General features: G+C 46.0%; 1 protein-coding gene across 4 annotated transcripts in view; it reads left to right on the top strand.

The window, feature by feature from the left end:
• The window catches only part of GGNBP2 (gametogenetin binding protein 2), a 389,041-nt gene that overhangs the window by 298,986 nt on the left and 78,037 nt on the right, over nucleotides 1-12,018 (top strand). For all 4 annotated transcript variants that reach the window (XM_069226555.1, XM_069226553.1, XM_069226554.1 and 1 more), the window contains 2 exons: nucleotides 3,257-3,382; nucleotides 3,464-3,621. In XM_069226555.1, coding sequence (XP_069082656.1) covers nucleotides 3,257-3,382; nucleotides 3,464-3,621 — 284 coding nt within the window. The remainder of the gene's footprint in view (nucleotides 1-3,256; nucleotides 3,383-3,463; nucleotides 3,622-12,018) is intronic.

The raw sequence follows: 12,018 nt of genomic DNA on the forward strand, positions 1-12,018 counted from the left end.
CTCTGGCTTACGAATCATGATTGAGTTAAAGGCAGACTCCTCTCCCTTCCCCAACCAGGTCTGACAGTAGTGACAGATGTGTCACACTTGGGATGGGGCAGCCCTCGGGGGGAGGTGGATATTGGAGGACTCTGGTCTCCAGAGGAATTCTGACTCCACATCAACTTGTTAGAGCTCTGTGCGATCTGGCTAGCATTGAAAGTATTTTTTCCCTCCGTCAAGGGGAAGTTAGTGCAGATGTTCACAGACCTCACCACTCCCATGTGGTACTGCAATAAGCAGGGCAGGATGGGGTTGTGGACTCTGTCAAGAGGCCCTGCATCTCTGGACATGGCTGGAAAAGCAGGGCACAACCGTGGTGGTTAAAAACGTGGCAGGTTATCTGAACAGTAGGGCAGACAAACTCATCCATTAATGCCTCGCGGATCACAAGTTATGTCTCCATTCAGAAGTGACACACGGATTCTTTGAGCAGTGGGGAAAGCCTTAGTTTTATCTGTTTGCCTCCGAAGAGAACGTGTAGTGTCACTATTACACGTTCGGGTTGCCAAGGTGGCTATCGCTTGGAGGCACTTTTTGTCTCGAGTGGAGCTTAGGCATACTGTACACCAGTGGTTCCCAATCTGTGCGCCGCGGCTCGCTGGTGCGCCATCAAAACTAGCCAGGGGCGCCGCACACAGTTTGGGAACCACTGAGCTATTTATAGCCCTTGGGCCAGTTCGTACAAAATAAAACTACTCAGTTGTAGCAGTTCTTTTTTAATTTTGTCCTTGAGCACCCTCTGGTGGTTAAACACAACTAAAGGGATTCTACATTTCACAATATTTAAACAGTTATGTTATAACTACATAAAAATGAGACCTGCCCATTTTACTAGGGTTACCGTCAACCAATATTTTCCCCTTACTAAAAAACTCTATGCATGCTGTAATTAAACAACTGTTACATTTTTATTTTTTACAGTTATATATAGAATTACAATACCTTCATTGGTGTCATCCCAATTCTTTTCAGGGAGAAAAATGGATGTACTCCCTAGGCCAGGCTTACATCCCCCACCCGCCAACAAAAAGTAACATAATGGGGAGCCGCAGCCAGTGGCCAATAGATCAAGGGAGCCGTGGGTCGAAAATGTTTGGGAACCACTGCTGTACACCTTTCCGCCCATACGACTTCTGCCCAGATTTCTCAAGAAGATCAGGAATGATTGGGCCCAAATCACTCTTGAAGCTCCGGAGTGGGCAATGAGTGTGTGGTATCCTGAGCTTCTGAAAATGAGCATTGATCCTCTGATCAGGCTGCCCCTGCAGGGGGATCTTCTGTTGCAGCAGCAGAGGAGTGTTCTCCACCCAAATGTGTCAGCTCCCGCCTCCTTGTGTGGAGATTGAACGGTGGAAATCTATCCACATTCTTTCTGATATTCTTCTCTGTTCTTACCCTTGCCCATCAGAGTTCTCTCTCTGCTCTGTCCACCTTTCTGCGGCTGCTTGACAACCCTCTTTAAGTCCCCTATTGTAAATAGGTTTCTGAAAGGGCTTGTACTTATGTTTCCCCTTTCACCCATCATCATGCCTCAGTGGTACCTGAACCTGGTTCTCACATACCTCACATGTGCTCCCTTTGAGCCACTACACAATTGTCCCCTCTGTCTGCTTACCATAAAGACAGCCGTCTCTGTATTATTCAAGGGTTCAAAGTGGAGGCTTTTTTTCCTGGCCTGAGTCATGGCAGTTCTTTCACACGACATCAGTGCAAATTGGGCCTGATAGTCAATGTCTTTTCCTCATCTTGAAAACAGTAGACCTCTTGGTGTAAACATTTGCATACGGTGTCTAACCCCATACCTGATGTCTGGGATGATGCCTCTGAGAAACATTGTCACTAAAGTGTTACTACTTTTCAGTCCCATAGGAACCCATAATCCTGACAATTCTAACTTCTAATCAGCCTTTCACCTTTCTTGGTTTGATTAAGTTCAGATGGATAACAATAAACGTCTGCTGTAGCACCAAGAAATCCCTTATAGTGACCGTGCACCCTACAAATACGCCAGTTGCAATATATTTAATTATTAAGACATATTTTCACAGTAGAATTGTTAATCCTTGTAAATCAGCAGAGAGGCTGAAAGATACATATATTAGAGCACAATGACATTGCTCATTGTTTAATATTGGATTTGAGCTGCTGTCTGAAAAAAGAGACACATCGCATCATGTACCAGTTTATTGGTGCTAAAGAACTATACTAATGAGCAGACCTAGTATATCTAGCTATTTAAGGGTATCATTTGACGAATTGTGCGATGATTTTGTCGTGTTCCATGATGTCTACATAAAAATGAAAACAATATTTTCTAATAAAACATCGGCTTTTTCACATCATTATAATGTTTGCTAATTGTTTTTTGTTAAGTGGTTTATCTGCCACTCATAGCCTTATGGCACAGGATGATAGTAATCATGAGAGCCTTGTGGCAGGCCCTTATATAAATGCAGTACACAAACTTTGCACTGTATGCAGATGAATCAGCTGGTAAGATGCAGTGAGAGAACAGTGGGAATGTGCTCTCCCTGGTTGCAGAGTATTACTAACCGTGCTGTCATTCTGCAACTCCTTCAGTCTTAACAAAAGGTGGTTAGATAGACCCAAGTAGATGCTGCTTACACAGTCGAACTTCACAATACCGTAGTCCATTGCTGCTTGGCTCTTACGGGAGATCGTATGCAACTATCCTTAGTTATACTCTTAATCTGTAGACCTAGTGTAAAAAAGGATGTGTTTAGAGGGTTAGCTTGTTAAATGTTAAGTTGATAGCTCTCTAAGATAGGCAAAAGTGTTAAATGGCTCCATCTTACACAAAATGCAGCTTGTCTAATGAATAATACATTTTCTCTCATTCTAAAGATGGGTTCTACATGGTTCCAGATCTCAAAAAGCCTACTGTAGCAAAAAAGTGGTTCTTAAAATTTGTGACCATTTAGTGAAAACCAGATTATGAATAGCTTTGTCATTGCCAGTCAAGATCATTCCTTTTTTAGTTACAGAGCAGATGTTTGTTTCCTTACCTTGTCTCTTGTCTACACCATGCAAAACAGTAATGTATTACAGGTTCAAAAACTGGAAAACTATACTTGTAATCAACATTGCCTTCCACAAGGTGACCAGTGAAAAGTAAAATAAGTATAATTTGTGTAACATGAAATAATTGACATTGGTACTACCACTAATCTGTGCTTTTTCTATTTTCGTGTAGGTTTGTCACCTCTTTGCAATGGTAGTGATTGCGGCTATTCTTCTAGCATGGAGGGTAGTGAGACGGGATCTCGAGAAGGTTCAGATGTAGCGTGCACAGAAGGAATTTGCAATCATGATGAAACTGGTAATCTTGAAATTAGGCAATTGGACATTGCAGTTCTGAGCTGTACTAAGGTCATCTACTGATCTGACTTTTGTGTTGTAGGTGAAGATTCATGTGTTCACCATTGTGATGATAAAGATGATGATGATGGGGATAGTTGTTTGGAATGCTGGGCCAATTCGGCGGAGGAAGCAAACCTAAAAGGCAAAAATAAAAAGAAGAAAAAGAAAAGCAAACCTTTTAAGTCTGAGATAGAGCACGTAAGAACAATTTCACTATGTTCTGCTTTACCGTAACTTTACATTGCAGCGTGGTCACAGTACAGATAGTGTCTATTGTGCATGCCGAAATTGTTATCCTCCAGTCATTCGTTTTCAACTGGTAGGGTTGGACAAAAAAAGTGTTGGATATGAAATGCTGCAATCAGTCTCTCATATTACCTTGTGTTGAGAAGCTCTCTTTGACCCTAATGCAGCTTTGACTATATTCATAGATTTGTAGTCCATGTCGGCCTAACATATGAGGATTTGTGTTTCATTTTCACAATTCCAGTATGTCAAGTTGCAATAATACTAGAACTATCACTTCATGAAATGATTGCTTGTTTTCTCTTGCTCTGCATTTTTATATTGCTTTTCTTTTCCGGAGAATACGCAAATGGTCTTGGTGTCGTAGGAGCAAAGGTTTCTATATTTGTCAATAAGTTATGGCAATTTGGCAGTCATGTGGGTGATTTGATCCCTCAAGGTTCTTTTTAAGTGTAGCAATTTTGTGGTGTGAAAGAAGGGAACGCATATATTTTCATTAGAAGACTAGCCTTGTAACTTGCTTAGAGACTGAAGACACAGTAAATTAGACCTGTGGATCTAATAGTAGTGGAAACAACTGATGAGTGATCCCATAGAGAGCTCACAGTTTTAGATCTAACAACATTATAGCCTGTATTTTTCGCATTTGATTTCTGATGATCAAGGTGAGAGAAAGATTGTGCTGCTCATGTGGTTTGGGTTGTAAATGGGAGAAGAAGGAATATACCGGAGGATGTGAGGTATATGAAAAGGGTATTGAAAATTTTTGTGCAGACTTGGGCCCAAGAGTTTTCTGCTATATGGGGTTGGAGGCGAGTATTCCATTTTAAGGTAACATTAAAATTGGATTCCTGAGTGATTTTGTAGATGGTTGTTTGTGTACAACTTTACAGACATGAGGAGGTAGTTCTGAGATGGTTTGTGTTCTGTAGTGGCACAATATTTGCTTGCAGAGGTTACATATTTCTGATGTAGAGTTTTTTTTAAGGGTAAGGACATATCTTGTTTGACTGGTTGGTTAGCAGTAGTTATGGTTTTCCCTGATTATATCTTCCAAAATGGAGTCTGTTGTTGTTGATGCCCTTATAATTCTACCCAATTTATTTTTCATCTAGTTTGATTTAGTGTATTGTTGGAGCTTTCACACTTCCACTTTGCCTGATGTTTCCATGCAAAAAGGAATCAAAATATTCTTGCACTAAAATGTTGCTGTAAGAATTGTTTTTAAATTCCAAGAAAATGCAACTTCTGGAAAATAACACTGGATTCTTTAAATGTAACATTTCCCTATTTGGATATTTTAACACACATCGATACTGTCTGGGCAAACCTTTCACCTAATTGGTACCAGTGTAATACCTAATAGAAGCAATCTTCACCTAAAAGTTGACCGGTTACCCTCTGGAAAGACTGTGCCAATATGGCCCTTTTTGTACTAATATTAGATCCTTTTGAGTTAAAAACTTTTTTTTATGTTAAAATCTGAAGTTAGGCAATGGATAGTGGATTATGTGGCTGTGGTGAATATGTGGAACATGCCACCAAATACCATTATTCTTGTGGCCCCGTGTAGGAAGTTGGCTCTGTATGTGCTATTTCAAAGTAAGGAATAGCATGCACAGAGTCCAAGGGTTCCCCTTAGAGGTAAAATAGTGGTAAAAATAGATAATACTAATGCTCTATTTTGTGGTAGTGTGGTCGAGCAGTAGGCTTATCCAAGGAGTAGTGTTAAGCATTTGTTGTACATACACATAGACAATAAATGAGGTACACACACTCAGAGACAAATCCAGCCAATAGGTTTTTGTATAGAAAAATATCTTTTCTTAGTTTATTTTAAGAACCACAGGTTCAAATTCTACCTGTAATATCTCATTTGAAAGGTATTGCAGGTAAGTACTTTAGGAACTTTAAATCATAAAAATTGCATGTATACTTTTCAAGTTATTGACAAATAGCTGTTTTAAAAGTGGACACTTAGTGCAATTTTCACAGTTCCTAGGGGAGGTAAGTTTTTGTTAGGTTAACCAGGTAAGTAAGACACTTACAGGGCTTAGTTCTTGGTCCAAGGTAGCCCACCGTTGGGGGTTCAGAGCAACCCCAAAGTCACCACACCAGCAGCTCAGGGCCGGTCAGGTGCAGAGTTCAAAGTGGTGCCCAAAACACATAGGCTAGAATGGAGAGAAGGGGGTGCCCCGGTTCCGGTCTGCTTGCAGGTAAGTACCCGCGTCTTCGGAGGGCAGACCAGGGGGGTTTTGTAGGGCACCGGGGGGGACACAAGCCCACACAGAAATTTCACCCTCAGCAGCGCGGGGGCGGCCGGGTGCAGTGTAGAAACAAGCGTCAGGTTTGTAATGGAAGTCAATGGGAGATCTAGGGATCTCTTCAGCGCTGCAGGCAGGCAAGGGGGGGGGTTCCTCGGGGAAACCTCCACTTGGGCAAGGGAGAGGGACTCCTGGGGGTCACTTCTCCAGTGAAAGTCCGGTCCTTCAGGTCCTGGGGGCTGCGGGTGCAGGGTCTCTCCCAGGCGTCGGGACTTAGGATTCAAAGAGTCGCGGTCAGGGGAAGCCTCGGGATTCCCTCTGCAGGCGGCGCTGTGGGGGCTCAGGGGGGACAGGTTTTTGTACTCACAGTCTTAGAGTAGTCCTGGGGTCCCTCCTGAGGTGTTGGATCGCCACCAGCCGAGTCGGGGTCGGCGGGTGCAGTGTTGCAAGTCTCACGCTTCTTGCGGGGAGCTTGCAGGGTTCTTTAAAGCTGCTGGAAACAAAGTTGCAGCTTTTCTTGGAGCAGGTCCGCTGTCCTCGGGAGTTTCTTGTCTTTTCGAAGCAGGGGCAGTCCTCAGAGGATGTCGAGGTCGCTGGTCCCTTTGGAAGGCGTCGCTGGAGCAGGATCTTTGGAAGGCAGGAGACAGGCCGGTGAGTTTCTGGAGCCAAGGCAGTTGTCGTCTTCTGGTCTTCCTCTGCAGGGGTTTTCAGCTAGGCAGTCCTTCTTCTTGTAGTTACAGGAATCTAATTTTCTAGGGTTCAGGGTAGCCCTTAAATACTAAATTTAAGGGCGTGTTTAGGTCTGGGGGGTTAGTAGCCAATGGCTACTAGCCCTGAGGGTGGGTACACCCTCTTTGTGCCTCCTCCCAAGGGGAGGGGGTCACAATCCTAACCCTATTGGGGGAATCCTCCATCTGCAAGATGGAGGATTTCTAAAAGTCAGAGTCACCTCAGCTCAGGACACCTTAGGGGCTGTCCTGACTGGCCAGTGACTCCTCCTTGTTGCTTTCTTTGTTCCCTCCAGCCTTGCCGCCAAAAGTGGGGGCCGTGGCCGGAGGGGGCGGGCAACTCCACTAAGCTGGAGTGCCCTGCTGGGCTGTGACAAAGGGGTGAGCCTTTGAGGCTCACCGCCAGGTGTTACAGCTCCTGCCTGGGGGAGGTGTTAGCATCTCCACCCAGTGCAGGCTTTGTTACTGGCCTCAGAGTGACAAAGGCACTCTCCCCATGGGGCCAGCAACATGTCTCTAGTGTGGCAGGCTGCTGGAACCAGTCAGCCTACACAGATAGTTGGTTAAGTTTCAGGGGGCACCTCTAAGGTGCCCTCTGGGGTGTGTTATGCAATAAAATGTACACTGGCATCAGTGTGCATTTATTGTGCTGAGAAGTTTGATACCAAACTTCCCAGTTTTCAGTGTAGCCATTATGGTGTCGTGGAGTTCGTGTAAAACAGACTCCCAGACCATATACTCTTATGGCTACCCTGCACTTACAATGTCTAAGGTTTTGTTTAGACACTGTAGGGGCACAGTGCTCATGCACTGGTACCCTCACCTATGGTATAGTGCACCCTGCCTTAGGGCTGTAAGGCCTGCTAGAGGGGTGTCTTACCTATACTGCATAGGCAGTGAGAGGCTGGCATGGCACCCTGAGGGGAGTGCCATGTCGACTTACTCATTTTGTTCTCACTAGCACACACAGGCTTGTAAGCAGTGTGTCTGTGCTGAGTGAGGGGTCTCTAGGGTGGCATAAGACATGCTGCAGCCCTTAGAGACCTTTCTTGGCATCAGGGCCCTTGGTACTAGAAGTACCAGTTACAAGGGACTTATCTGAATGCCAGGGTGTGCCAATTGTGGATACAATGGTACATTTTAGGTGAAGGAACACTGGTGCTGGGGCCTGGTTAGCAGGGTCCCAGCACACTTCTCAGTCAAGTCAGCATCAGTATCAGGCAAAAAGTGGGGGGTAACTGCAACAGGGAGCCATTTCTTTACACAAGCCCCCCCCAGCCCACAGGCCAGGAGACTCAGCCCAAGCTGGGAGAGTCTTCCTAGTCTGTCAGGCGAGGAAGAGTAGGAGAAATAGGCTGGTTAGTTGCAGGGCCTACTCTGCCTTACATCCTTCTGTTCAGGTCATTCCCTTTGGGGAACTGACCCACTTCCACAGTGATAGGACCTAGTCTGAATTGCCTCTTGTCTGCCTCTTCAATGTCTCCACCCATTCTTTTTATTTTGGGTTTAGAGGTATCCACCTCTGCTAATCTTATCTTAGCCAGGGTCATCCCTAGCTTACCCAAAGAGGTTACCCAGAGCTGGAGTAACCCCACCATGACCAACAGGGTCAGGGGGCCTAACTTGCTATTTGGCATGGGGTCTGACCACCATGCCAAGGATAGTGCAGCCATAAAGGCTAACACCCAGCAGAGGCCACTGACAGCTGTCAGTGCCCAGAACCACACCTTTAGCTCTTCACCTACAAGGGAAGGGGCTAAGTTACAGGCTTCTTTGGGTTCAGGGTGCCTGTCTGCTGTATTAGAGTGGGGGGTTACCACATTTTGTAGTAAACACCCTTCTTCCACTCTTTCTTCTGTTAGCTGAGGAGCCACCCACTCAGGTTTAACAGTTGCCTGACGAGCCAGGACTTCTTGTGGGTCAGGTTGGACTTTATCAGGGCCATTTTTGGAGTTCTCCCCTACTGGAGCAGAATCTCCTTGGCTTGCTGTAACCTTGGCTAAAGGTTGTCCACCCTTCCTACTCTGTTTTCTTTTCTTCTTCTTCTGGGGCCTGCTTGCATTTACTGCAGAGGCAGGACTTCCAGAATCCTTGGGAGAGGACTTGCACTGGACCAGTTTCTCTCTTGGGCTCTGACTAACCTCTGGGTAGTCATTTCCAAGGAGACAATCAAGGGGGAGGTCTGTACTGACTACTACCCTTCTCCAGCTAAGAGTGCCACCCACTTCTATGGGCACTAAAGCCACAGGCCTCTTAGTGACCCTGTCTAGGCTAACTCTTACCCTGGCAGTCTCACCTGGGATGTACTGGTTTGAGAGCACCAGCCTGTCATGCACAATAGTGTGACTGGCACAAGTGTCTCTCAGGGCAGTGGTTGGGATTCCATTCACCAGTAGGTGGTGGAAGTGTCTACTTCCCTCTGGAATCTCCAACTCACCTGTTGGGCCCTGTTTCCAGTTGAAGGCTAGGAAGACCTCCTCATCTGAGGAGTCATCTCCCATGGCTACACTGGTTACCCCTGGAATTTTGTTCTGGGGTTTGTTTTTGGGACAAGAAGTGTCCTTGGTGTGGTGCCCAGACTGCTTACAGTTGTGGCGCCATGCCTTAGTGGCATCCCAGTTCTTACCCTGGTACCCACCTTTGTTTTGGGTTGTGTCTTGGGGCCCACCCACCTGTTCTGGTTTTTGGGGGCCTACAGAGGACTCTTTTTCTTTGTTTCTAGTGTCACCCACTTTCTCCTGGGGAGTTTTTGTAACCCCTTTCTTTTGGTCACCCCCAGTGGAAGTTTTGGTTACCCTAGTCTTGACCCAGTGGTCTGCCTTCTTTCCCAATTCTTGGGGAGAAATTGGACCTAGGTCTACCAGATACTGATGCAACTTTTCATTGAAGCAGTTACTTAAAATGTGTTCTTTCATAAACAAATTATAAAGCCCAACATAGTCACACACTTCATTTCCAGTTAACCAACCATCTAGTGTTTTTACTGAGTAGTCTACAAAATCAACCCAGGTCTGGCTCGAGGATTTTTGAGCCCCCCTGAATCTAATTCTATACTCCTCAGTGGAGAATCCAAAGCCCTCAATCAGGGTACCCTTCATGAGGTCATAAGATTCTGCATCTTTTCCAGAGAGTGTGAGGAGTCTATCCCTACACTTTCCAGTGAACATTTCCCAAAGGAGAGCACCCCAGTGAGATCTGTTCACTTTTCTGGTTACACAAGCCCTCTCAAAAGCTGTGAACCATTTGGTGATGTCATCACCAGCTTCATATTTTGTTACAATCCCTTTGGGGATTTTTAGGATGTCAGGAGAATCTCTGACCCTATTTAAGTTGCTGCCACCATCGATGGGACCTAGGCCCATCTCTTTTCTTTCCCTTTCTATGGCTAGGAGCTGTCTCTCTAAAGCCAATCTTTTGGCCATCCTGGCTAACAGGAGGTCATCTTCACTGAGAGCATCCTCAGTGATTTCAGAAATGTGGGACCCTCCTGTGAGGGACTCACTATTTCTGACTAACACAGTTGGAGACAGGACTTGAGGGGTCCTGTTTTCCCTATTTAGGACTGGAGGAGGGACATTGGCCTCCAAGTCACTAATTTCTTCCTCTGTGATGTCATCATCAGAGGGGTTGGCTTTTTCAAACTCTGCCAACAGCTCCTGGAGCTGAATTTTGGTAGGTCTGGAGCCAATGGTTATTTTCTTTATGTTACAGAGAGACCTTAGCTCCCTCATCTTAAGATGGAGGTAAGGTGTGGTGTCGAGTTCCACCACCTGCATCTCTGTATCAGACATTATTCTGCTAAGAGTTGGAATACTTTCTTAAGAATCTAAAACTGTTTCTAGAATCTAATTCAAACTTTTAACAAACTTTTAAACTCTAAAAAGACAATGCTAAACAGGGACTTAACACACAAGGCCCTAGCAGGACTTTTAAGAATTTAGAAAACTTTCAAATTGCAAAAATGAATGTTCTTTGGCATATGTTGCTGCAGATACACATGTTTGGCACAGTCCGCTGCCTGGTGTTGGGCTCGGAGTATTACAAGTTGTTTTTCTTCGAAGAAGTCTTTTTGGTCACGGGACCGAAGGACTCCTCACTCTTTGGCTCCATTGCGCATGGGCGTCGACTCCATCTTAGATTGTTTTTTTCCGCTGTCGGGTTCGGACGTATTCCTTTTCGCTCCGTGTTTCGGTTCGGAAAGTTAGTCAGAATCTCGGAAGAAAGCGTCGGTATTGTTCCGTTCGGTATCGGGATAGTTAGGTACATCGACACCGATCATCGGAAGACTTTGGGGCAGTTTCGATCCCCCATCGGGGCCTGGTCGGCCCGACCGCGTGCGACATCGAAGCCGATGGAACGGACCCCGTTTCGTTTCTGCCCAAAATGTCACAGTAAGTATCCTTATACAGATCAGCACTTGGTCTGTAACTTGTGCTTGTCCCCCGAGCACAAGGAGGATACCTGTGAAGCCTGTCGAGCCTTCCGGTCCAGAAAAACACTCCGGGACCGAAGAGCCAGGCGTCACCAAATGGCGTCCACGTCGACAAAACAACGTTTCGACGACGAAGAGGAAACATTCTCGGTTCCGGAATCAGAATCCGGAGACTCCGACGTCGAACAACAGCAACAAACTGTGAGTAAGACGTCGAAAAGTAAATCCATCGACAAACCGAAAGCCCAGGGGACGCCACTGCCAACAGGCCATGGCTCGACCCATAAATCAGGCGACCCGTCGAAGGGGCCGAAAAAGGGCACGCCCATAGCGAAGACACCCGACTCCGGTCGAGGGACCGCCATGGAGCAACCTCGGAGCCGAGAAAGCGGCTCCGAGAGACAGAAACAAGATACCGGCACCGAAAAACATCGGCACCGAGAATCCTTGCCGAAAGGAACAAAAATTCTGTCGGTGCCGAAACCGAAAAAAGATTCTCTCTCGGCGCCGAAAAATACCACACCTTCATCCTACTCAGAGGAACAAGGACTAAGTGGCCAAATGCACAAATTTGGACAAGAGCTCCACAGTGTAGAATCGGACTACACACAAAAGAGACTGTGCATCCAGCAAGATACAGGGAAGATATCAACCCTTCCCCCAATCATGAGGAAAAGAAGGATCGGACTTCCAAAGGATGACACACAACCACAAGCCAAAGTGGTTAAAAAAGTCACGCCTCCGCCCTCTCCTCCACAGGCATCGCCGGCACAAACACCGCCACAAATGCACTCACCAGCGCAAACTACCATAAGTCATGACGATCAGGATCAAGACGCTTGGGACCTGTATGACACCCCAGTGCCAGACAACGATCCCGAGTCATACCCCACAAAGCCGTCACCGCCAGAGGACAGTACCTCAT

This window comes from Pleurodeles waltl, chromosome 3_2, assembly GCF_031143425.1.
Source record: "Pleurodeles waltl isolate 20211129_DDA chromosome 3_2, aPleWal1.hap1.20221129, whole genome shotgun sequence".
Classification (NCBI taxonomy): Eukaryota; Metazoa; Chordata; class Amphibia; order Caudata; family Salamandridae; genus Pleurodeles; species Pleurodeles waltl.